The sequence below is a fragment of the Amblyomma mixtum genome, chromosome 5 (genome assembly GCF_055824585.1).
Source record: "Amblyomma mixtum isolate Tamu chromosome 5, ASM5582458v1, whole genome shotgun sequence".
Lineage (NCBI taxonomy): Eukaryota > Metazoa > Arthropoda > Arachnida > Ixodida > Ixodidae > Amblyomma > Amblyomma mixtum.
Genome location: NC_143016.1, coordinates 171,108,916 through 171,136,117, shown reverse-complemented (window position 1 = coordinate 171,136,117; position 27,202 = coordinate 171,108,916). Strand labels below are relative to the sequence as shown.

Sequence of the window (27,202 nt, the reverse complement as noted above, 5' to 3'; positions counted from 1 at the left end):
ATTTTCAACAGACTGCTGAATTGTGTGGAAAAAAAAACACAGCATCATAACAAAAGAAATCATTTTGTGGCTCAATGATTTCTCGTTGCTCGCACAGGTAGCAGTTCACTGACCACGGCACAAACGCCTCCTTGGTGCGAAGGTACAGCCTAACGCGTAATGCCCATGTTTGAAGAGTGAAAAAGGTTTTACCGGCCGTTTGAAACTATACAGTCGAGCCCATTTATAACGAACCTGACGGTCACGCGGATTCCGTTCGTTATATCCGATGCTCGTAGTAAGTTGACTCTCCGTATAACAGCCAAAAATACTAGGGCCGCTAAAAGTGGCGTCTACTTATAGAACTGCGTTATGCGTGCACACTTGTGCAAAGCAGAGCCTGCAGCGGCTCTTTGCAGGCTATCTAGGGCAGTCATTTAATCCTCGTCGAGACCCTTGCTGCCAACTATGAAATTTAGGGACTGTGTATAACTAATCGTGGTTGAAGTATCCATGGCAGCTGGTGGCACGCCGGCCACATAAATAAAATTCCTGGCAGTACGGGAGGGCTCGTACTTGGTGTTCAACGTCTTAGAGCACGCGCCTCTGCGATTTTGTGGTCCGCAGGAACTTAGTTATCCGAGGAAACATCTTGCCAGCTATGGGTCAACGAAGCGTTTTCACAAATCTACATGCGTCTGGTCACGTGTGTTTCGAGCTTCTTGTTCCGTTCCTGGGCTCATGCAGCGACGAAAGTAGCGCTGCGCTCGTGGCACAGAGTGCATCAGTTGCACTGCCCGCTCTAAGACGCTGCCTGCACTTAGTAGCAGTGCAAAAGATGAAGCCGACTGGGCAGGCAATGCATACCACGTGACCAGCATGTCTAATAAGGGTTTCAAAGTTCACAAATCACTGCTGTTAGTTGATCCATGACCACGGTCAGTAGCTTCGCTTTCGGCGATGTCCCTTTACCACGCGCACCGCGCTTCTTCAACCTGGGATGCTTTGGCCAGCCAGCGAACACGCAGGAAATAATTGCCCTCGTAGGCCATCGACGCGGGCTTGGCCGGCGGTTACTTACTGCTTCAATAGAGTTATACCATACCGTTACCGTGTTTACGCTACCGTTTACAGTGTTTCCAGACGCCGGACTTCCCGGTTAGCGCTGCGCACTGCAGTGGCCCCTTTTATTGCATTTTTGGGTCGACATATTCTTTCCTGGGCGGTGTCGTGTAGGTTGACAGGCGCTCTCTCATATCCGAGCTTACTGGAAGCACAACCTCTACAACTCCTGGGGTAGTTTACGGCGCCTCCTCGTTCGCTATAACGGAGTGGTGCGGCCAAAGTTGTTCGCTGTATCTGCGACGAATTGCCATTGCCCTTATGCATATTTTGACGGGAGCACCATGCCCGTTCGTAATAAGCAAGCGTATATCTGCGGTCGTTATAAGTGGGCTCGACTACATCCACTAAATTCGCTTTAATACACAGGTATAAAAAGGCTAGGTAAGGCTGCAGATATATGGGTAGAGGAATCAATGACCGATCACAAGCTTAGTTGTTTCCCTTGTGGAGAGGTCGTACAGGTATTCTAAGAAAAAGCGAATAGTGAGAAAACCGAATGTATTAGCATAAAGTTCTCTCACGACCATGTCCAGAAAAGACGGACGAGCACATAGTCGCCTATTTAGCACAGCGGCCACAGAGGGCTTGTTTTGTAGTTTTGAAAATAAATCCCCTGAAACAAGTTGGTGGACGAATAGTGTACGGCTTATTCACCAGACTCTTTTAAGGGCCCAAAAAATCTCTAGACGCACAGGCTCTCTTTGATAGCGCCCCAGAAAAAGTTAGAAAAATTGTATGTAGTGCAAGTTCTTCCAAGCAGAATGGTGCATTTACAAGAATGATGCAACGCAACATCCGAATGAAGATGTTACCAATTTGCATCCGTGCAGAAAAGAAGCGTTCTCAATCCATCCAAGAGTGCTTTTTTTTTTATCAAACTCTTTTTATCAGAACAAAAGACGTCGACGTCATCATAATAAGCTAAAGTTGTAATTTGTCTCTGTACTTGAGAGAAGCCACGATCAGCTGTGTTTTTGAAGATACTGAGCCATAGGGGCTCGATATATATAACACGAGTCACAAAAGGCGATATCGTAGAGGTGATTGAATTAAAATATGTTTGGTAAGCTCTGGATAGGGAGAGCCAGTGCTCCCAAAAGGCTCTCGTTGGGTGGGGGATGAGCGGTTGAAGGGTTCTCGCATATTCCCGTACCATGCAGGAAAGGATGGTGGGGAGGTAACTGGCAAGCCGGTTTGGGGTTGACAGAAAGGTGTCTGCATACAGGTGCCGATACATGACAGCTTCGTTTCGGAATAGTGCGCGGGAACGCAGAGGCCGCGTGCGGTTGTCCTGTCGGCACCCACGTAAGTGCACTGCGCACAAGAAATTCCTCACTGACTCCAGCTTCAGGATGACCAATCACTCGCGCGACGGGGTCTCCGAAAGTGCTCAAGCTGGTGGGTTTTGTAGATGCAAAATCCATTGGCTTTTCGCCTTATACCTAATCAGACGAATTATACCGTACACAGCCGATATACATTAATTTAGATTTCATTGCATTTTGCGGCTCTTGCCATAAATACGTCTTTTTGCCACGGACAAAAAACAAAGTGGGTAAAATGAGAACATATCGCATTACACAAGTTTTTGCATTTTTATTTTATATATCGATGCGCCAGAAAAAAAGTAAACAACATAAAAAGGTTGATTAAAACCTATCTTCGTTCTATTTTTTTTTGTCCTGAACCCGTTTGAACCCGTTTAAACCGGTTCAGTATGGTCCGAACCGGTTCGAACCGGAACGGAATGTCGCTCTGGAGCTGAACCCGGAACTGAACCCGAAAGGTGTGAACCCGAACCTGAACCGAACCCGAAAAAATTCCGGTTCGACATCCTGGCTTCCATTAGCTCACTAAACTGCATATCTTAATTAAATTTTTATTTTCATATTATGTTGTATTTGCAGATTTAGAGCACCTCCTGCAAATACTATAGCCAAGCAAAAAATATCTCTCTAAAAACTTACACCCTGGCAGGCAACTTCAAGCGCTAACACAGCGGCAGCGGGCGCGTCCGACGTAGATCGCTAAAAAAAAAAAAAAAGTGTACGCTTTGGGGCCGGACTGCAAGCGCCATGACTGTGCACATTGGGCGCTGACGAGAGGCGGCTATCAGCCAGGCCCCAGGCGAAACCAAATTGAAAACGAACCGCCACGCGCCCGTGTACCAGAAACATCTGCAAAGAGTTTTCTCGGCGCTCCGAGCACGAAAAAAAATGTGCCACGTATTACTCCCTATGCTCTCGCCACTGAGGGCTACGCATGAATCCTAGAATATGTGAGCTCCAACATAATTGAGTAAAGAGGCTGCATATAACGCCTTTTCACATGCTTGCATACCGAACGAAGTTCTCTGCTCACGCGCGGTGCGCAGTCTCCGGTTGTGAGGCGCACTTCGCGTCGCTCCAGCTCTTGCAGTATTAGTAGCAGTTTAAGATTTTTATTCAGCCAAAAAATTTAGGGCCGAGCTCTGATATGAGTAATGCTGTACGAGATGCATGATACATGCCTGCAAGTATAAAAGCTAAGCACTTATTTTGTAAGCTGCAGTTTGCTGCCGTCCTGACGTTCTCATTCCAGCGCCGTTCATCTCACTACTACCGAAAGTCTTGCATCCACGAAATAACGCGCCATACACTACACAGAACACCGGTTCGCGCAGTCAAATTCTCATAGAGTTAATACACCAATTCTTACCTCGAGCTTCCTCCTTTTCGCGAAAGCTGGCCTCGGTGGCGGTGAAGAGCTCCTGTGCGCGAAGACAGACTGTATTGCGCCGGGTTTCAGTCGAGCTGACTTTGTTGACAGGCCCAATCAACGCATTATCGACAGGCTCTGGTTATAGTCTTCATCACGAAAGTGGTCAGAGCATAGCACTGTAGTCTTTGAGGGCTTGAAATCCCTTCGCTTCACAGCAGCGACCCACTTCGCGGAAAGCTTCTTATTTTGCGGGAAATAATAAAAGACCACATAGTCGCGGCCGCTGGTGTTTGTGCAGCCGAAGGCTACGCAGAACGCCGGCATGATGGTTCACCGCTTCAATCGATGCTGCACACGTTTCTGTACGTCACCACAAACATAAAAACGCACAAATAAAGAAACACACGGCAGCTCGAAGCAGCTTATGATGGCACGCACGCAGAAACAAGCACGGTCGCGGAGGCTGCGAGGCGACGGAACACCAAGGTTTACGTCACCACCCCACGGTTTCCGGTTTCGGCTCGCATTGTCAGTGTCATCAGCAGCGCTCGGCGGACAGCGGGGGGCGGAGCTACCGCGCAATTTTAAACGGCGATTACGTCGCTCCTAAGTGATTAATCTGCAAAAAAATTTCACCCGCATGATTTTTAAGGTTCCCACATCCATACGTGAGCATCTTAATGAATTCTAAAATCTCTTCAGCTTCCCTTTAAACATCACCACACATTAACAGAAATAGGCTGCCAGTATTCCAGCCAACGACCAACTTCCGCAGCCATTCCTTCAGCTTGGACGTACGCGAACACGCTCACGAGGTGTGATAATTTAAAAATTCTTATTGCGCTCTCGACTGCATTTACTCAATGCAAAGGATCCAACATACTACAACATAGCACACAACACTTACACAGCTATAAATTTAGCTACCGGCTCCCCGATGACCTAGCTGCTGTTATCAGTAACTTATATGGGAGTGACCATAGTCTCATCTCCATAAATAAGCAGGGAATGCGGATCAAAGCTTGACCAATCCTAGAAAGTTTATAGAACGTGCAGCAAATTGCAAGATGTTTAGGGAACTTTCAGCACTGCCCTGTTCATCGGTCGCTGATTTAGCTGCTGTTGAAACTTAGCTTTTGGTCACGCTACACATTATAGGTTTGGTTGGTTTATGGGGTTTAACGTCCCAAAGCGACTAAGGCTATAAGAGACGCCGTAGTGGAGGGCTCCGGAAATTTGGACCACCTGGGGTTCTTTAACGTGCACTGACATCGCACAGTACACGGGCCTCGAATTTCTCCTCCAAAGAAATTCAGCCGCCGCGGCGGGGATCGAACCCGCGTCTTTCGGGCCAGCAGCCGAGCTCCATAGCCACTGAGCCACCGCGGCGGCATCTACACATTATGGAGGCCGCAGAAAAATGCATTTTACAGAGTCGTTGTCCTGCCCGGATGTTTGTTGCGTGTAGTAAGTTCACTGACATTAGAACACAGGAAGCAAATAGAGGCGATGTTCAAGCGGAAAAGAGTTGGAAGTGCAGCTGCATGGTTGCTCACGGGACTCTCTCTCTCTATCCCGCCATGAAAATTACTCTTGAAATGTACCTTCAAGTCCATTCGCGGCTTGTATATTCAGTACTCCAGTAGAAATGCCAGTGCCAGGAAAAGTCGGAAGCCACTGTTTTGACGTCTTTGGATGATACGCTCAAAATTTATTTCATTTCATTTTGTATCCTTAAAGGCCCCTTGACTGTGAATTGCATAAGGGGTGGAAACTAATAAAGAAAACGTTCTTACAGCTGTACATAATTTGTTACATTTTCATTGAACTTGGATGAGCAGGTGATGATGACCATGTCGCTTGGAAGTACGTTTCGGTCTGCAGCCGGGCGGGGAAAAAAGGAATTGGCGAAGATAACATTGCGCAAGAGTCGACGGGCCACATGAAAATGATGACTGGTGCGGAGTCACGATATGCGTGCTGGGGGAGGAAGATTATAAGGAGCGGTGCGCATGGGGATGTCGAAGATTTTATGAAATAAAGATAAGCAGGAAGTGCGACGATGGAGTGATAAGGATGGTAAACCGGATGCTGTGTTCAAGGCACAAACGCTAATGTCAAAAGTATAGGATGCGTTAATAAACCTGGCCGCGCGATTTTGGACGGCCTCAAGAGAATTAATGAGGTAAGCTTGATGAGGATTGCAAACTGGTGATGCGAATTCGAACTTTGACCTGACGAACAACTTATAGGCTAGTAACTTAACATATTGAGGAGCGTGATGAAGATGGCGTTTTAGGAATCTTAGAGTTCTATTGGCTGATGATATTGTGGTATTGACATGCAAACTCCAGAAAAGATCAGTGGAAAGAGTTACGCCTAAATACTTGTAGGAATGAACTGGTTCTATGGACACATCAGAGATTACGTGGGAACGAATAAGAGGATTACGACGGAGGTGGACAGATAAAAGCTTGCAGCTAGAAAATAATGTAGATTCATACCAGACGCGTCATTTTGAACCATGGAAGGTTACAGAAGTTGAACTACATGCGGTCTACAAATGCTGCAAAACAAGTTACCCCGATTACTAAACAGTTTGCAAGCTAAAAATATCCAACTCGACAATATAACTTTCAAAGCACTGCGCGATCTTTTCAAAACGAAGTAAAACGAGATTTTGTGTCTATAATATTTCCCCATGAATGTATTAAAAATGTCAGTACGTGTTACACTGAAATGTGGTAACAGTATATATGTTTTGGCGTTTTTTCTTGTAATATGTTGCTTTTTCACTTTTTTTTCTTTACATGTTGTGATAAAATATGCTGTGTATAAACTTTTTTTTACGACATTCCGCCAACTGCCAATGAAAAGGGGCCTACGGCCCTGTCAAGCTGGCTTCTGGCAGCTTTTTCTGCAGGCTTCCTGCATCATGTAATGTGATGTGAATAAATTCTTCTTCTTCTTCTTATGAAGGTTAAGTTCCGTTAGCCATTAGTCACACCAGTTCTGGCCAGCGTTAAGATCACTCTGAAGAGATGCTTGGTTAGCGTGTTTAGTAACTGCACGATAAACACAGTCGAGATGCTTGGTTAGCGGGTTTAGTAAATGCACGATAAACACAGTCGTCAGCAAACATGCGTATATTAGCGGTGACTTGTGAGGGCAAATCATTAACGTATATTAGGAAAAGTAGCCGGCTGAGTACAAATCCCTGAGGAACACCTGACGTTACCGGAAGAGAGTTAGAGTTCTTATCGTTAACAGAAACAAATTGGGAGCGATTGATAGAAAGCCTTCAATCCATTTTATATTTAATCTGGAAAGTTTTGTCACTAAGCGTTTATGAGGTATTTTATCGAAGGCTTTAGCGAAGTCTAAAAATATGACGTCGGTCTGTTGATTACAATCAATGTTGATGTGCAGATCATGTATGAAAGTTGCCAGTTGGGTCTCGCAGGAGTAGCCCCTGCGAAATCCATTCTGCGCCGGGTGAAAAAAAGTTGTTAGAGTCAAGGAAGGCCATGATATAGGTATAGATGACATGCTCCATGGTTTTGCAGTGTACGCTGGTTACGGAAATGGGGCGGTAATGTAAGGGCGAATTTTTGTCAGCTGGTTTGTAGACTGTAACGACCTTCCCATGTTTCCACTAAATATAAGAGCAATATTGCTCTGCACAAATAAACGAGGTGTCGGCAATGGGAATATTCGCGTGAGTTCGGTAACCTTGACTCGTAAGAGCAATATTCAGCAACATGAACGCCTGAAAAACGGTGCTGGAACATTCTCATAGCCTCCTAGCAGTATTGTAGGAATCACTGGACTGGAGGAAAGCTAAAGGACTTCAATAATAGAAGTCATGCCATTAAATTTGGTGCCGAAAGCTTGACCACTTTGTAACAAACTCGGAACTTCAATTTCCGTATAGCTAACTGCCTACAGAGAGAATTCTTATGAAAACACGAAAGGCTTTTGGAATGGACCGTCGTGTACTTCAGGCGAGTTTAACGCACGCTAAATGCTCTTTTCTAGGCATATTGGCACTAGAATGTCATGAAATACCACGGTACAGGGCTGTCGTGTATTGCAGTCACTTTGGTGCACGAATTAGAGAACTTTTGGTGGCGCCAAGTTAAGTCGAATTTATTATAACGAAAAGAAATGAGTTGTGCGAGTGTGATGCAGAGATTTCACTGATTAATTGGTTTTGTAAGCTTTGTGGTCGCCTTCTAAAGTTTATTTACCGGCCATCCATGATGTTTTTTCACACGCGGCTTTCTTTTGCTTCTCTCCCTCGCCGATACTCGAGCTCCCCTCTTGAACTATGGAATACGCTTGGTGAGAGCACGTTCTGAGATATTTTTTGCTGATTTCCTCGCGTTGTCACCGGTCAATTCCTTTTAATTATCAAAGAGAAGTTTAAGCGCGACATGTTCGGTAGCAACGTACAGTTTCCTAAAAGATAAAGAAAATATAATGTTGCTGGCGGCTCCTTTTAATGAGTATAGTGCATGATGCGCCCGGGTCACATTACTTGGACCACAGACGCACTTATTCACAACAGCTCCGCTGTATCTTGCCTAACAAGAATTACAGTCGTAGCTGGGAGATATTACAGTTGGCCCTAGCATTATGCAAACTTTCCGGAAGTCCTAGCGTTGTCATCTCAGTTATTCTTTTTACATGTTTTGAAATACCAGATACAAGACAGAAGGTTAGGGTCAGGCTTTACGGATGGGCCCATCCAGTCCCTGGAAGTGTGGCGAACGCCGCACGCTATATTACGACATCGCCTGGTTGTGGGGCTACAGCGACAACTGCCACGTTGGTAGTGGCAACATTTCAATAATACCAGGCAAGCCTGTTTTGATGCTCGATCTCTGGAAACTGGCCGTGGGCCCGGCAGTAACAAACGCCTGTGCGCACAAAACAGTGTTAACATTGAACTGCGTCCGTTTTCGTTTTAGCAGTTAATACTCTAAATCAGACAACTCATTCCTGACCACGAGGACAATAAACCCTGGCAACAATTTCAGATCGACATGATACTGCCGCAATGTTCCTCCCCAAAAAACACTCAGTACACTGACGATGTTTCTTAATGACCAGACATAGTTCATTCTATTTCTACAAGATTTCCCTCTTTCCTTGCAACGGACATTACACAATATCGCCAAAAAATTTTCCCAAACAAATTGTTTTCGCAGCTCGTCCAAAACGCTCGCATGCGTGGAAAATATTTTTGGCTTTCTTTGCAAGTTCTGCAAAGTTGAAGTGAAAAGAAAATTTTTAAAATAAGTTTAGCTGATAGAAGAACTTGTTGTTGGGCTAGTTGGTAGTTATTCATCATTAAAATCAAAGGCGCCAAACCATACACACACACACACACACACACACAGGAGAAGAAAGAAAGACGAGACAGAGCGCCACTCACAACTCATTTAATGAGTGGCGCTCTGTCTCGTCTTTTCTTCTCCTGTGTGTGTGTGTGTGTGTGTATGGTTTGGCGCCTTTGATTTTAATGATGATTAGCTGATAGAAAAGCAGACTGTTTGGACGAACAGCTATAGATGAATGTACAGTTAAAAAGTAATTAGAATCAAACATCTTAGCAATCAAATCAATCATACATGAAGTACAAAGCCACAAACACTATGAAACAAAAAACGTAATGCAATATATCGACATGCTGCCCACACGCGCACATGATAGTGACTGTCAACGAGTTTCTATACCCCCCACACATATGACCATTGTTACGTCTCGCCTTCGTCGTGGGGAAGACAACGACATGGCAGCAGCGAAACGCCGACAAACCCCGAGACGCGCGTTGGGTGAGCGCCTGGATTGCCACGGAAGCCGCGTCCGTCTGCCCGGTGGAGCGAGCGTTTCACCTACACCGAGTGTGAACGCGCGTTCGGAATGCGCGGGAAACGCCGCTCGAGGACATTGTGGCGTCTGTGCGATTGCATCGTTCTCCCTCTCCCAGCGGGTGACGGCGGTGTGGTCTCTCGGGAGTGAGTGAGTGCGTGCGTGTCTGTGATTGGTGCCAGTGAAACCCGGCCCCCATCTAGGGACCCTAGAGAAAGGAACTCTTAAAAAGCGCGGCAGCGGCACGGCCGAGAGCTTTTTTGTCATCATGGCCTCCTGTTGAGCTGTCGTGATGCAGCGTTCCTGCAGCTCACTTGTAAATATTCCTGTATAAAGTCCTCTAATTGTCTTTTCCCAGCAGCCTCGTCTCAGACGTCCTTCATTCTCTCTCCCGCTCACGACTATGCTACCTCGTCTGTAACAAACTGGTGGCAGCGGTGGGATGCTGCTACCTCGTCCCTAACAAACTGGTTGGCAGCGGTGGGATGCGAAACATCGGACGCCGGCGGAGAGTTGCGGACAACGGGACGCTGAGCAGCAGAACGGCGAGTCGGAGGCAGTGCAACTGCCCTTTGTGATGACTGGTTGCCTGCAGCGGACCGACTGCGCTGGATTCTTGGCTGCGAGGTTTGGTGAGTGCGGGACTTTCTTCTGCTGAGTTTTGCCAGGCTTTTGTTAGTGTCGGGAACAGAGCTGGTAATTGAGTTGTCGTTGCTGCTGGGTTAGTTGCAGCAAGACAATAGCGGGCAGTAGAGAAGCAGCACTCGGAGCAGCCATGGATTTGAAGACGCTGCGCAAACCAAAGTTACTGGAGCTTGCGAAAGAGTTGGGTCTGGAGGTATCAGACAAACTCAGAAAACCAGAACTGCTGAAGGCTATTCTTGCGTTAGAGGCTGAAGATGACGAGCTTGCGGAATGCCTTGAGGCCATTGAGGAGAGGGAATTGGCAAAAAGAGAACAAGAGGAACTCGAACGTAAAGAAAAACAAGAGAAAGAGGAACTTGAACGTAAAGAAAAACAAGAGAAAGAGGAACGCGAGCGTCAATACGCTTTGGAAAGGAAGCGTCTCGACATGGAGATGGAACGCGAAAGAGAGCAGCGGCAACAGGAATACGAAAGAGAGATGCGGGAACTCACACGTGAACTTAACGCGATCAGAAGTATGAGAACGCGATCTCGCTTAAGAGTTTTGAGAAAAGGCGAAAATTTCAGAACTTTTCTAGAAAATTTTGAGAGAATTTGCATGGAGGAGCAGCTTGACCAGAGTTATTGGCCAATTGTGTTGATGGGATTACTCCCATGTGAACCTTGTAATGTCTGGGCGAGGTTGTCTGACGAGGATGCCCACAACTATGCGATAACCAAAAGTGCGCTCCTCCGATACTTTCGAATTCCCGCGGAGGCAGATTTGGAAGGCCAAATTGACGGTGGTAAGCTACACCGCGATAGTGTCAGGGACCGAGTTAGAAGCTCCGCTCAGTCGCCGGATGACACGAGTGCTGTGCAGAAGTGGCGGCATAGGACAGGTCCAGGAAAGAAAGGCCACTTCGGCAGCGAGGACCGAGGAGTTCGGTCAAGAAGCTAGCGAAAAGTGCAGATCCACAAGCCGTGAGGGTTTGGGGGATAATGTAGGCACTAAGGCTAGCAACGAGGAAGAGTGCAGATCCGCCAGCCGTGAGGGCTCGGGCGATAATGTAGGCACTGCTAGAAATAAGGAAAGGGGCAATGCGTTGGTTTTGAGCCCAGAGAAGCATACACTTTCCGGGACGGAGGCGGATTCCTGCGGTCGGGAGGATAATACCCAGGAGAAAGACGCCGAAGGTCTCCGTGACCAGGGAAAAGTAGTCCTTGGGTTATTTGAGGAAAGTCATGATGAAAGTTCTGTGAAGGCCAAGTTTAATGGGAATCAAGAGCAAACTGTGAGTTGCAGGATTCCCACCGAAAACAAAGCCGAGCGATCTGCTTCGTTAGTGAGCACAGACAACGCTAATAAGGGAGAAGCGACCGTCTCTAGCCCTGAGGCAAAACCTGCTTTGACAAGTGAGGTTGATGCTTCTGCTCAGGAAGAGACTAGTGAGCTTGCGGGCCAGAGCAGTCAAGGAATCAAGGGAGACCCTCCTTCGATGCGGCTGGCGAACCTTAGTAGCCAAGTTTTGGACACAGCGCTTTGCTGTAAGGAGAGCGGCTGCGAGTCACCCGAGTGCACCGCTGAAACCCAAGGGCAGATCGCAACGTTAGCCATCGAGTGTGCTTCAGATCAAGTTGCAGGCCAGGGAGTTAGGGTCGCAGGGTCGATTAGCAAGCCTCAGGAGAGCAAGTTATGCTCAGCAGGAGGTAAAGTGCTGTCGGGAGAGCTAGCTACTGCGACCTGCGGTGACTCACCGAAAGCACGAGCCGATAATTCGAACTTAAAGGGGCTGCGAAACACTGCTTGGGGGGGATACCGGCTATACTTCAGGTGGGTTCTTTATGTCACACAGATGCTGACCTAAAAAGAATTACAGGAATCGATGCACAGGAACGGGAGTTATTCAGTGAAGAAATTTCAAAATACAAGCAAACAAAACGCTTCCCTCAACTCGATTTTGGCGGGGCTTCCCACTCCTATTTCGCTCTCCCAATGACGGGACCTGGCGCAACCAATCAAAACAGCGAGCCAGAGCACGTCGCGGAAGTTTGTACTCCATGGTTGCCTGCTCTCTGTAACTCGTTCTTGCTGAGACTGGCAGCGTCGTTTCCATGCCAGAGCGCCCCTGGTGGTGTATTTTTATTTTACTTGCTTTGCAGGGCTCTTATCTAAGACAAACAAGTTGTTTTTGTTGATCTAATATAAAACGCAGTCAGGTGACAAAATGTGTCTCTATTTATTCACACAATTTGCAGTATATTTACTGTTTGTCCGATCATCAAGCTCGCGCCAGGTGATGTCATATCCGCTGCTAAAAACCCGCCACTGTGTGGCGACACCATCAGAGCCATGAAGTTGTTTTTGGGAAGACATTAAAATATTAAAAAACGGAATGTACGCGGTATTACCGACGCTAATAGCACCATTATAACTCACTGTATGCAATCAACAGGCAAAACAGTTAACTAAGATTGTGTTTCTGGGCCCCTTTAAGGGTGAAATACGGCTCGGTGCTGCGTCAGAGAGAAGATGCGGAGGTTGAGGGCACCGCGAGAAATGGAGGCGCGCAGGGCCGTTCTGCGAAGGCAGTTTTAGGAAGGCGACCACGCGCAAGGAGAGCCAAGACGAGGGGTGCTCTCGAGAGAACGGACGAAGTACGGGCCGAGGACATTGTAAAGTTAAAGGCCGGCCAGCAGCGTAATCGTCCGAGGCTATCATCACGGCACTCCATATGCGTCATGCACCGCGCTAAGGCCGGACTAGCTCGGCGTGTACAGTCAGCGCGAAAGCCACCTGTCCCATTGTGGGGACGCTACGGTAGCAGGACGCGTAAAACTCGCAGCGGGCCGCAGAGGACGCCCAGCTACCGCATGGAAGAACGCCACAGAACGCGTTCCAGTCGAAGGACACGGTTGAATCGAGAAAGGAGTCCTCGTAGGCGTTTCTTTCATACGCGACCGTCATCCCCTCGCATTCAAATGTTCAGACGCTACTCGGGTGATGATGACGCGCGGCCGGGGTGCGGAACAAATCGTAGTTGTCTGGCGTCTGGGGCTCGCAGGTGTCGAAGAGCAGTTGATTTTTGTCGATTGTCGGCTGCTAAAGCCACTGTTGGTGTGCGTCCGCGCAGGGCGCGGTTGAAGAATAGGCGACCCCTTTGAGCCGCGGCGCGGCTCGCTAGCAGCGGATTCCGAGGATGTCTCTGCTGTTTGCTTTTTCTTTTTTTAAACCATTCCTGCAGACAAAAAAATTTTGCAGAAAAAAAAAAGTTTGAGCAGGAATAGGTTCCCGACGCGTTGTTTGTATTGAAAGCGTTTCTTTTGACAACAATTGTTTCGAAAAATGCACTAGTGGTGCCGTGCCCATGTGTGGCAGCGTCCGTTAAAACGCGAAGTGCTAGGCAGACGGGCCATTTAGGCCACTAGCATAAGCGCCTGGAGTCGCTTGATTTTTTTGGAGTTTGGGAAAATTAAGGTGACTTTGGCTCCGATGTTGAGCGAATATTTGCGGTGATTTGCAAGGTGACGGCAGTATGCTGCTATGCAGAATGAAATTTTGTGGCATTACGGAAATTTATGGCTTTGTCTCTCATGTTGAGCGAAGCTTATGCATGGTTTACAAAAAGGGGAAGTCTTAACGGCAACGCCGATGACTCAAGTCGAGGTTCGTAACGCAAGAGGCAGCATCATAGTTGCAGTTTGCTGGTAGTTTTTTTCCTGATATAGGATTTTGAACCTATTGGTTTTGTTTATTGTTCTAAATTGAGATACGCTTTGTGGTGTAATGTGCCGATTTGTGGGCATTTTCTCAGTGCTGCTGAACTACTCCCAGGGATCAATTGCCTTGGTAAGAGGGAAAGAGCCTGGCATCGCTTAGTGGGGATTGTGTCGTGCTTGCGGACTGAGCGGTTGGGTTTTCGGCGTGGTTCTAACGCTAGCGGAGCACAAGTCACTTTGCAGTGCCCTTTGGGAACCTGCACATGCAAAGAAAGACTTCGAGGTGCGCTGAGCTCCAGAACCGCCGAGAGACAACTGACTCCGGTTGAGACCAGCCTCAAGCGACATCCCTCCGGACAGCGGATGCTGTCCCCTGTCCATCGGGATCTCCTTCCCACGGCGGGGCAGTCTGTTACGTCTCGCCTTCGTCGTGGGGAAGACAACGACATGGCAGCAGCGAAACGCCGACAAACCCCGAGACGCGCGTTGGGTGAGCGCCTGGATTGCCACGGAAGCCGCGTCCGTCTGCCCGGTGGAGCAAGCGTTTCACCTACACCGAGTGTGAACGCGCGTTCGGAATGCGCGGGAAACGCCGCTCGAGGACATTGTGGCGTCTGTGCGATGGCATCGTTCTCCCTCTCCCAGCGGGTGACGGCGGCGTGGTCTCTCGGGAGTGAGTGAGTGCGTGCGTGTCTGTGATTGGTGCCAGTGAAACCCGGCCCCCATCTAGGGACCCTAGGGAAGGGAAATCTTAAAAAGCGCGGCAGCGGCACGGCCGAGAGCTTTTCTGTCATCATGGCCTCCTGTTGAGCTGTCGTGATGCAGCGTTCCTGCAGCTCACTTGTAAATATTCCTGTATAAAGTCCTCTAATTGTCTTTTCCCAGCAGCCTCGTCTCAGACGTCCTTCATTCTCTCTCCCGCACACGACTATGCTACCTCGTCTGTAACAAACTGGTGGCAGCGGTGGGATGCTGCTACCTCGTCCCTAACACCATCTTTTTGGAGCCATTGGCACTTGGTGGCCGAGCGAAGTTATGTCAATCAATCATGTACTTGTGGCGGCAAAAACAAAACAGAGTACGTCATGTTGCTAATGCCTTTGATTACAAGAACCATAACAGTCTGACCTGGTGCCTTTGCACGAACATTATGACAATAGATTACGCAGAAATGAACGTGCTTCTCAAGGAGGCTCCTTACCGAGGCCCTTTCATGGTGCTCCTTTGGTGCATATTGCCACGTATCATTGTAGTGTCCGTTCGTTCGCGCTCAAAGCCGCAGGAAAGGGGTGTTATAATTTATAGTTCATGACGCGAGAAGCGACCCGATTAATCTCGATTGATCACAGGCATGAAGAGCTGCATCTAGGTGTTTCCAGATTACTGTAGGTGATCTTGAGCTGTTATCTGGAAGTTTCCTTGCCGGCTTTAAATTGAACGATGCCGTGAGCAGCGGGCATTCTTAGTCCGACGACTGACGAGCACGTTTGTCGCTTCCCGAGTGATTCAGTTCTTTTGCGGGTGCAAATCAGCCCAAATAAAGAGCTTCATTTGGAAGTCTTGGTTTGGTTTTATGGGGTTTAACGTCCCAAAGCGACTAAGGCTATGAGAGACGCCGTAGTGAAGGGCTCCGGAAATTTCGACCACCTGGGGTTCTTTAACGTGCACTGACATCGCACAGTACACGGGCCTCTAGATTTTTTTTTTTTATGGGGTTTAACGTCCCAAAGCGACTAAGGCTATAAGAGACGCCGTAGTGGAGGGCTCCGGAAATTTCGACCACCTGGGGTTCTTTAACGTGCACTGACATCGCACAGTACACGGGCCTCTAGAATTTCTCCTCCAAAGAAATTCAACCGCGGCGGCCGGGATCGAACCCGCGTCTTTCGGGACAGCAGCCGAGCACCATAGCCACTGAGCCACCGCGGCGGCCTCTAGAATTGCAAGTCTTGCTGGTGTCTTCCTGACCGCTGCACTGCCGTCACTACAACGTGACATCTGGTGGAGGTGCGGGGTTGCCTTCCATGTTCCAGAAACCCCCTACAAGTCATGACGCCAGCCCTCAGCCTGCAGGACCTTAGTCCAGTCCACCGCGCAAGCCGATCTCTGCTAGGAGACGCACCTGAGTTCGGGACTCTGCCGGACCCTACCCGGAAGCGAAAGCCAGTAGCAACGTCCAGCATGAGCTTGCCCCAGACGACGACTCATATCATTCTTCACCAGCCCCGGGTGCCACCAACCTTCGACGCTTCGCCTGGCGCGGCCCCCGAAGAATGGCTGGAGCAGTTCAACCGTGTGGCTGTCTTCAACAACTGGGATGATTCTACAAAACTTAGGTACGACTTCTTCGCCTTGGAGGGACCAGCAAGAATCTGGTTTGAGAATGAGGAAGCTAGCCTCACGAACTGGGAAACCTTGAAGGAGCAGCTTCTGATGGTCTTCACGAACGTCGTGCGAAAGGAGAGAGCCCCGCAGCTGCTACAGTGGCCGCATCTGTTTTTCAGTCCCGGACTGTCCGGGACTACTTGCGGACTCGAGTCCGGTATTTCTTTTCCTCCGGCAGCCCGAAAGCTCCGCCCACCTGCACTCATCGGCATAGCAACGCTTTCGTTTTTCGCCTATCCACGGACTATTAGGGGCTGCCAGGAAATTTTTGCGCCGGCGGGCAGCAGACGACTGCTGCCGGTAAAGTAAAGCGCCGCGCTGGCGGCCATATTGAGTTAGACTCAATGGTCATTCCGAGTAATTTTCGTTCTGCTGACGGACGATGTGATGCGTTAACCTTCGCATGAGATCCGTTGGTGCTCTCTGATGTAGCGCAAGACTTGTCATGTGTCATATCCATGCTGTGTTTGTTTAATCACAAAGTACGTACGGGCTCAGAGCATCGCATGTTTCCTTAATTTGATGGGCTTTGATTCGCAGCGTTTGCAGCCTAATCAGGAAAAAGTTAGTTCATCTGGAGTGTCATATATCGACACATAAAACCTATATCCCGAAGTAAAGTATCTAGTGTGCTGGAGATGTTTGCTGAGTAACGGTGTTCTGCCTATGCATGCGATACGTCGCGCGAGGTTTTCGCATTTTGTGCGGGACTTCTCTCGTATGGTAACATTCAACTCTCGTTTTTGTTTCGAGAGACAAAAAAATGGCGAATGTTGTGCTCATTGGCGGCGTTCAGACAGCGGTATACCCGTTGGTTGATGAGAATGGCAGACAGCTCTTCAAGAACGGCCTGCCGCTGTATGAAACAGACGGTAAGCGATGTGCGTGAGTCATTCGTCATGTGTGCATGTGTTCACATCACCTCGACTGGACTCTGGTTTGCATACGGCCTCCGCGTCTGTGTAGACGACAGGCCAGAAAGCACCGAGCCGACCGAGCCGTCCGTCGAAGACAGCGCTGCCGGCCCACCACCCCTGCAGCAACCCGTTGAGGTCATGCCTGAGGCGCCTGAGTGACACGTTGCCGGTCCGGCTGACGTCGAGCCACCCGAGGAGCTGTGGGCGAGGGCTAAAGAACTCCGGCTGATAGAGGCATATAAAACGTTTCGATCAGACCGGAGGAACCGCCTGAAACCCCAGCTCGTCATGTGGGAGGAGTTGGCCGGAACCCTCAATAATGATTTCCCGGCCAGCATCGTGACCGCCTCCCAGGTCGAAAACAAGTGGCGCACTCTGAAGAGGGGATTTTTCAGAATGCGCCACTACAACAGGCAGTCAGGCCACGACAGGCGGTCATGTTCCTTCGAAGAGTGAGTCGTATGCAGTCTTGAATATGCAACCCCTGAATGCCTGCAGAAATTAACACTTGCATTTGGTATATTCTTCTCTGCCGAGAGAAAGAATTTCGATGCTTGTCCAAGCGATGAGCTTGACACAAGTGAATTGGTTGTGCTTATTTGTTAGTAAATTACACTGGCCATGTAGAACATGATACAGAAAATACTAGAACCTCCCAGTGAGGGGGTGCGCCCCTCTGTCAAGCCAGTCATAGGCTTTTTGGGTGTACCCCTAACATCCCTGATGTTGAAATAAAGGTATTTGTAGATATATCGAAAGTTTGACTCTGTAAAACTTTTAATAGTGCACAAATTGCAAAGCCAGGAGGATCACTATCTGTTGCGTGCTAATATGAGCAGCGTGAAGCTTGTGTGGTTACCTATATTTTCTATGTCCAGAGAGCTGGCGGAGGTGTTTGAGAGAAGCCATGCCGTGCAACCTCCATACATTCTTGGACCGGGCCTGGTGCGGACACCAGAAGGGTAATTACTGTTCATGTACGCCTGTTGCATGTGCTGAAGAACGATGCTGGTGTAGCTACACAACTATAGTAGCCTTCTCATCAGAAAGAACCGAATTTGCGTTCATCAAGATTACGCCACTGATGTTACATAAAGCTGAACACATTACAAACCTTCTCAGCAGACATAACACCAAGGGACCTGAGGCACCATCCATGTGCTGCTGGTGTATGGTAGCATTGCCAATGCGATACAAAGGACACTGTTCCAGAAGCACTTGATGTAGTCGCAGTGTGCAACACAACAGTCTCATGCACATGAAAATGTTAATCTGCTTCCACTAACGTACATGCTGTTCCTGGACCGAGCGGAGAGAGCGAGAGGCTGCTGGAAGAAACTGAGACAGGACGACGCAGATCGTCTGTCTAGCCAGCAGCCCTCACAATCCCCTCTTGCTCAGAGGAGACGTTATAGCTCTAGGCAAGATGTGCTGGCTTCCCTGGTGGTGAAAATTGACGATGTCGAAAGAAACAGAGAGAGGAGGTACCAGGAGCTTCTTGCTGCTCAAAGGCAGGCAGAAGAGCTGCGCGACCGCCGTCGCTGGGAGCGAAATGCTCTGCTGGAGAGACTTGTGTCTGCCTTTGAACAGCAACGTGCTCCTAGGTCCTCCAAGGAGTAATTTATTTTGTTTTTGGGGGGCTACGTACATTTAATGCATTTTTGTTTACATGAAGGATAAATTTAGGTTAATTTTGCTCATTAAGTTATAAATTGTACAGGTACAAGGTATGTGTTCATTTGTGTTTATTTTTGTAAATAATTTACAGGGATTCAGTTTTTCTGTATGATTGTGAACGTGTACATTGTGAATATTTTATGCAATCAGGAATATGTGCCATTTGTGAAAGAAGCTGTAAATATGTACATCATGAACATTTCCCCTTCGCTAAGGGATACATCTCAATTATGTAAATGCAGTCGTGCCTTATAAATGTACACAATTTGGTTCCCGAATAAAATGTCCATACAACGAGTTGCCTGCAATAACGAATCATGGAAAAAAAACACAAGGAAACACTTCATGATTATAGTCTGCATGCGTGCATATAAGTGACCTACAATGAAGAGGAAATGACACAAAACCTTTGGAGCTTCAAGAGCATTACTGTGGTGACTATGATCTTTATAATAACGAGGCACCCGAGGCGCATGTCGTTGTCTTATGGTGTGGTAATGTGTGTCCCACTAAGGCTGTTTATTTATTTATTTATTCAAATACCCTAAGGGCCCACTGGGGGCATTACATAGGGGGGGGGACAAATCAGAGCACACTTTTCAAGTGTTAATTTTCAGTTTAGGTGGTCAATACGTCATATTGAGACAGAACATAACAGCGTAAAAACTGTTGCAAAAAAATGCACAAATAACAGAGAAAGAGAACATCCTGGTCTGCAAGTCAGTGATATAAAAGCGCAAATCTGGTTACTGAACGCGCTGGGATTCCAGATAAGTTGGCAATTCCGACTGAAATAAGGAAAACTGGATTATTGTAGCCATACTGGAGGGCAACTCGCTCCATTATTTTATTGACAAGGTTAAAAGGTGAATTCTTGTACTTTTCCATCTGAGCGAAGATGGGGTTAACTTTGTAGATATGATCGGTGCGACGTGAAGTATGCGATGGCGGTAAGATGTGCGACCGGGCAAACGATGTACTGCTGTGAAAGAGAGTGTGAAAAAAAAGATAATCTGGCAAATTTTCTGCGCATTGCGAGGGGCGGCATGTTGAGCTCTTGCTTCAAAGATGAAACGCTTTGAAATCTCCCAGGACAGCAGCTTGGGCATGTTGGTTATTCATTTGTGACGGAACAGCGCAAAACACCGGGACAAGAGACACAACGCTTGTCTCTTGTCCCGGTGTTTTGCGCTCTTCCGTCACATTTGAAATCTCGAGTACGATGATAAGATGAATCGCACGGCTTTATTCTGAACGGCTTCAAGCAGCTCATGTCCCATGAGCGGCTAGCTTACATATGTCAGCTGAAAGCTCCAGGATACGACTTCAAACGTAGCACAGTCGGTAGAGAATGTTATTTTTCAAAGCTATTCATACAACCCATCAACTTCGAATGCGCATAGACTCGGCACCCAGACATTGACAATGATTTAACTACAAAAAGAAAAAGCCATCACTCGGCCATTTGCGCCTTGACACTACCTCCCACTGGTGTGCTCCACTCAAAATATAGGAAAGGAGTGATCCATTTGGGGCAGTGGAGTTTCTTTTTTACATTGGTGTACATAATGGGGTGTGTGCATTTGTACCCTCTCCGTTGTGAGGATGAGTTTCCATAATTATGAGGTGTAAGTCTACTGAAAGTTTAGTCCTGATAAAAACTGTCCATAATTCGAATTGTCCTTAACATGGGGGTCCCAATAACGAGTCACGACTGCAATTGTAAATATGTACATTTTGAATGTATTTCCCAAGCAGAGGGATACGCTTCATTTGTGCAATTATTTTAAAATGTCAAAATTGTGAACATTGTCCACAGGCAAAGGGAAACATGTCATTTGTGTAAACAACTGTTAATATGTACATATTAAATATGTCGCGAGGTGCACAAAAGTGAGCAAATATTAAAATTTCTTTACGGTGCACATTTCATCCTAAGTGTCGGATGTAAGTTTCTTTCTTCCCTGGACTTTCTATGCATTTTTTTTTGTACGACATGAGTAGTGCTACTGTGAAATTATCGTTTGAGGGAAGATTTCACTGCGATACATCAGCACATAGGTAGACAACGTTATGAGTGCCAATAAAGGATGTATTTGTTTCTCAAACAGCGTTCACTAATCAGCTGTAGTGATGACTACAACTAGAATGCACGTCTGTGTTTGCATGTGTGTATAAAGGGTTAAAGCTTAACTGTATTGTAAAGCAAGCTGCTGCGATATACATTTCAGCACGTGTGTGTGTGCATGTAATGCACCCTGTCGCGTGGCTCAGCGATTACTGTGCTTGCCTACTGGACCAAAGGAGTCTGGTTCAATGCCTGTCACAGCGGCAATGCTTCAATGAAGGTGAAACGTAAAATACTTCCATGTGTTCTGCGGTATCAGCGCACGTTAAGGAACCCCAGATGATCCAAAATTAATCCTGAGCCCTCCCCTACAGTGTCCTTCATAACCTGTGTGTAGCTTCGCAATGTGAAACCTCCCATAAGTGAAATGCTTAGTCAGCATTCACTTCTATTTCTGCCAGAAATGTGCGCTCACGTTGTTAGTATACTCGCATGATGCTTTCTACTGCGAGTAGAAAGTACAAGTGACTAACCATTGCAGTGTGTGACCTTTTCGGTTTTTTTTTTTCCACAGCACCCAGGAGTTGGAATCCAGGTATTTCATTACATACATTCACTGCACTTTCATGTTTCTGCTTTGCTAGCTCAGGTGTGCATGCCACTTGTGCAGTGTATTGTTTGCATGGTTTCTTACAGAAGTTGAAAACAGCTTCCTTCCTACTTGTGGTTAGTGCATACATAGTGAGCATGTATGTGTACTCAGGGTTTGCTTTCGAGATATGGCATGTGCATGTTGGTGTGGTAATGCATTCATGAAAATAGATATGCATGCTTTGTGCAAGCTCTGCATGATGTCCTGCACTCAAAGTAGTATAATTTTTATGCGCATATAAAAGTAGCAGAACGAGGCGGAGTGCACTTGGGAGGCACTGCGAGGCATGACTGGCAGTTAACCAATATCAGTGCTGGTACTCACCTCTGAAGGAGAGCCACTGAGGGTAACGAAAAGGGTGAAACCTAAATTGAGGACAGCACAGTGGGCTATGCAACGGGAAATTATAGGTCTAAGCATTAAGAGGCAGAAAGAGAGCAGAGCGCCTCAGGGAAGAAACGTTGAAGTCATGGTAAAAGTAGGCATGGACAGGGCGTGTAATGAGAGTACAGTAAAGATGATGACCGTTATTGGTGATATACTGGATTCCAAGAGAAGGCGAGCGTAGAAGGGGTCAGATGAGGTTATAAAGTCTGTGAGGATACAGTGACCGCAGATGGGACAGGAGGACAGGTTTCATATAAGAGATGTGAGCGAGACCGTTGTCTTGCAGTGGGCGCAGTGATGTGAATAAAATCAAGTAGAACCACTTGAGGGTATTTTTTGTATTCACTGGCTGTGGTTACATAGTCCACAAAAAAAACTTCCTCACCACTGCACACACGAAATAACATAAACAATATGGTCCCATTTCCACAAAAGACACTGTCATGGGAAAAACAGTACATGGTGTTGTTCACTTGTTTCACATCTGACACATGATTGATTGAGGGACGTACTGGCCGTAGACCTATCTTCCTTATTTTTAGTCCTATGCTAATGAAACTATAACTGCTCAGTTTTTAAACCAATTTCAAGTCTGAAATTAACTTATTCATAAATTACATAGTTCACAAGTTTGCAAAATTATAAATCTTCGAAGCATGGCTGAACAACTTTGCTTCGATTATCGCACACTGACTTCAGCTTGCTCAGCAAACAATATGACATCTCCATCTGTCCTAGATGTTCAATTGTCAACATAAGACAGGCAGGTGTCCAAAATTTTCATGCTGTTAAATTATTTGCTCCTGCACAGATGTAGAAAACGTGATGATCCCGTTTTAATAGTATGTTCAAAATTTGTACAGCTGAAGAATAACAGCGGTAGATTCCAGGAATGTCATTTTTAGAAGATAAATTTTGTGGCCATTTTTTGCTCTCAAACACCACTGTCCGCCCCTTAGATGGAATGTTGCTTTGCTGTAAACAGTACCAAGTACACCAAAATACAAAACAAATGGACACAATGCTGATATGCAAACTTAACTACTGCCTCTTATTTGCAAGTGGGCGTATAGCACGTTATTAATGTTTGCAGTTTGCACGTGCACTCCTCAATATAAGATAGAATTGAAGTAAAAATGTGTCCATACAGCCTCGACCAAGAATGCACTTTAGTGGAAGGTCAAGTTTAAACAAAACTGGCCAGATCATCCGAGACGTACAGTCTTTGTCAAAAGTTTAGAGCCCAGGGGGTTTGCTTCTAAGCCTCGCAGTGGGACTCCTGTAACATTCGTGGTAGTCCTACCCATTGGAGGAGGCAGGACTAGAAATCTTCTTGCCTTCAGCAAATTGGGAGCGCTGGTGATGCATTACGAACCAGACAGTGTGCTTCTGAAGCAAACCCCCCAGGGCTCCAAACTTTCGACAAAGGCTGCACATCCTGCAGTGATTGTGCTGTACGGAGTCTCGTGTCATATGCAACATGACAACACTTCCACATGATGTCGATCGTACGGTGTTTTCCTGGATGACACATTTCATATTTTCAATGCCAGCATCTAGGCCAGATCGACCAAACAATTTTCAGTGCGCTTTCCTCGTGAGGAGATGAAATCTGCCAACTTGAGCTAGCGATCACCATGCACCTTGGCATGCTTGCAAATGAGTTGTCACCCACCACCTACAAATGCAGGGTTTATAGCCATTACGAATAAGCAAGTAGTAAGGTTGAGGACAAGGTCAAGATGAGGGGGCTGCAATGTGGCAGAAGTGAATGATGTTACCCCAGTAGCACAAACGGGGCTCGGAATTGCGGGCCCCCGCGGGCCCCACACGGGCAGCCCATGGGGGCCCGATGTGGAATATGTGCGGGATTTGCAACTCGGCATCGCGCGGGACCCACAGGGGCAGCCCAGTGGGCTTGCTACATAGGACCAGCAGGGGACCCCTATGATCTGCATGCATAAAAACGATACAGGGGGCTTTCCTCGGTCCTTTGTGGGACCCATAGGGGCAGTAATGGGCTTCTTAGAGGGGACCTCCAGGGGGGCTTAGGCGGCAGTGCAGCGGGGACCCACACGGGCTAGCCCAAGTCCGGCCCACATGGGCAAGCCCAAGTCCGGCCCACATGGGCTAGCCCAAGTCCGGCCCACGTGGGCTCGCCCAAGTTCGGCCCACACGCAAACATACATAGACCAAGAAAGAGACAGGACACACACCAGCGCTGAATTCAGCGCTGGTGTGTGTGTCCTCTCTTTCATGGACTTGGTGTGTTCGCGCTGTTGAACCATCATTACGAAGATACACTAATTAGCCCAGTCTGGACTTCATCCACAGGCAAAACAGTCCACTTTTGCTTCTCAACCGGTTTTCCTTGGGTGATGTCTCCCCCGCCCAATTGCTTCTCCTTGTTAGAGACACCTCGATGCGCGCTATCTTTTTCCCATTGAACAAGAAACGCGAGCTGTGATGCATTACGGGAAAGGTCTAGTATTGGACACTCGCAGGTATTAAGCGACAGCGTAAGGAGCTCGTTCAGGTGAAATCCCGGCTCCGCCCGTCGGAAAAAACCCAAAATTCCTGTAAATAGAGAAAGAAAATAGCCCCACTGCGCCAGGTGGGCAAGTAACGCGTATGCCACGAAGGTTTTTGTTTGTTCTTTATTCCCGTAGGCCACGAAGGGTAATTGCTTCAGGCGTGTTTGAGCGACACCCATTGAACGCGTGGTCGGGTGTATGGCTTAGTAACCTGTGTTTGGGATGTGTTCTGGCCTTACAGTAGTGAAAAAAACAAAAAACAAATATTGGTGTGGTGCATGGCAGCTTAACGTCCCAAAGTGACTCAGGCTATGAGGGACGATGTAGTGAAGGGCTTCGGAAATTTCAACCACCTGGGGTTCTTTAACGTGCAAAGACATCGCACAGTACACGGGCCTCTAGAATTTCGCCTTCATCGAAATTCGGCCGCCGCGGCCGGGATCGAACCCGCGTCTTTCGGGTCAGCAGCCGAGAGCCGTAACCATTGAGCCACCGCGGAGCCAGACAAATATTAATATGCAAATTACGCGCCAGAAATTGGACGGAATGAAAAGGGGTGTTATGGTGCTTCAGTGTACTGGAACAAATGGTGTGTATGTGTACAAGTGGCGTAGTATGCCGTGCTTTGTAAGCTAGATAAGGATTGATCATCGGTAATCAATAATTGGGATTGTAATCGACGATCGTTATCGGTGAAGTGATTGTGGATTGGTAATCGCTAAGAAATAAGGAAAGGAAAAAAGACGAAAAGAAGCTACCGAGAATCTCACGCAGCGGAAGGTGTACGTCACATTACTTAAAAAGAGATAATGCGTGCAAAAGAAGACAGGACGAAAGAGAAGGCACGGACAAGCCAGGCGTCTCATGACGCCTTTCCCCGAGGATTGGCAATGCTCAGTATCGTGAATGCACCTCACGCCTTTCGTATTTGAATCAATATTGTGTTTCAAATGTGTGTCGTAACATTGTTGGTGTGTAAACAGGTTGCTCGGACGATTCCAATGTTTGCTTAGTCATCCTCCTTTATTTACGGCACATTCCGCAGCATCGATGCGATACGAGATTTGTTCAGGGCCTTAAGCCGCTCCCCCTCAGGACGCTCGTCACTGACTGCGCTCGCAGGTATGCACCATATGCCTGTGAAAGAAAGAATACACACCACAAAACTAATTTTAGTCTTGTTATCATGAAGGACAAGAAATTTCGGTATGTAACAGAGAAAACATTTCGGTATTTTGTCTCTCTACGCTGTGCAATCTACAACTGGCTGGTTCAAAAAAGACACTGAACAACTAGAAAGTTTCTGTTGACGCCGAGCATATAACTGAGACGGCGGCAGTACTCAGACAACAGAGTGATTTCAAATGCGTACTTACGTCCTAGCAGAACGACGTCGCCGTCATAAAATCCGCCTTCTCCGCCGTGGCCTCCTCCGCTAAAATGTCAGTAAATGTCACTGTTCACCACTCACGTCTTTCAGACCGAAGTTATTCAACACTGAGACAAGGACGACAGGGTTCCACCATACTTGCACTGGACGTACGCATGGAAGGCGATGTCATCTTCGATCGTGGATTGATCAAGGAACACGAGGAAAGGAACACAAAAATGTATAACACAAATTCAACGACGACTAGCGAGTGCCAGCGTGTTTTCGCAGCTACCTTCATCCCTGGACACTCAACCCAACCGCAGGAAAAAAAAAACCTGTTCCAAACAAACGCAGGAAAGGCCGGACACAGTGAACAAGTAGAATCGGAGCCCCCTCTCCACTTCATGGAGCGTCGCGGGGAATGTTCGGTAGTGGGCTGTAGAGTGAGTGCCTCCGCGCCATTTCGGGGAAGGGGGCTGGGAGGGACAAGTCAGAAACAGAGGGGCCCTCGGGGAAGGAACAAAGACAGAAAAACCAGGGTTGAGCAGTTTTTTTTTTTTTTGAGAGTGGACCCAGGAAAAGCAGGGAAGGCGGTGCTGAGAGGAGAAAAAAACTTGAAAAAAAAAGTGCGCAAAGACAGGTTATTCGTGTGACGTTTCTACAGGAGTTTGTTTTTATTTTGTTCTCTCTAGCACTGTACCTTTTCGCTAGCTAACCTTTTCTTGTTCGTCGATAGAAATGTCGGCGATTTGTGATTAGTATCTCTTCCTGATAGGGTGAAGGGTGGGGCAGCTCGCGATGGCGCTTGGCCAAGTTGCGTTATCAATGTGCGATCACTACACGAAGAAGACGCGCAATGAATGCCTGCACAAAAACCAAGAATTTTGTGTCTTGATCGATGCGTCGCTACAGACTGCTGCTAGCGGACATTAAGAAAGCGGCTGCAATTAACGCGACAGTAACAAACCTTTTGCAGCCTCTGGCGCAGTCGCCGGAGGCTCGCTATGTTCATCAACCAGTCATGAATTCCATGCGCCACATGTTGCATGGGGACGACGAAAGCGCTTGAAGTGCTGGCGTAATTGAAGTGCATTGAAACAAGCAAGAAACCGTATCCTGGCAGCTTTCTCCGCGGCGACCGTAGCACACCAGAAAAAAATACAATGCGATAAACGCAAAAGAAGC

The 27,202-nt window shown here is 47.5% G+C and overlaps 1 protein-coding gene across 2 annotated transcripts in view; it reads left to right on the top strand.

Annotated features, from left to right (window-relative positions):
- Window positions 1–22,433, top strand: part of LOC149344683 (uncharacterized) — a 62,075-nt gene extending 39,642 nt beyond the window's left edge. Inside the window, exons 1-3 of one of the 2 annotated variants that reach the window (XM_089546340.1) lie at window positions 15,748–17,779; window positions 18,206–18,289; window positions 21,647–22,433. In XM_089546340.1, the coding sequence (XP_089402466.1) occupies window positions 17,616–17,779; window positions 18,206–18,289; window positions 21,647–21,716 (318 nt within the window). In that variant the 5' untranslated portion in view covers window positions 15,748–17,615 and the 3' untranslated portion in view covers window positions 21,717–22,433. Of the gene's footprint in view, window positions 1–15,747; window positions 17,780–18,205; window positions 18,290–21,646 lie in introns of those variants that run through there. The other variant, XM_089546341.1, reaches the window with a different exon arrangement.
- Window positions 22,434–27,202: the final 4,769 nt, after the last annotated feature.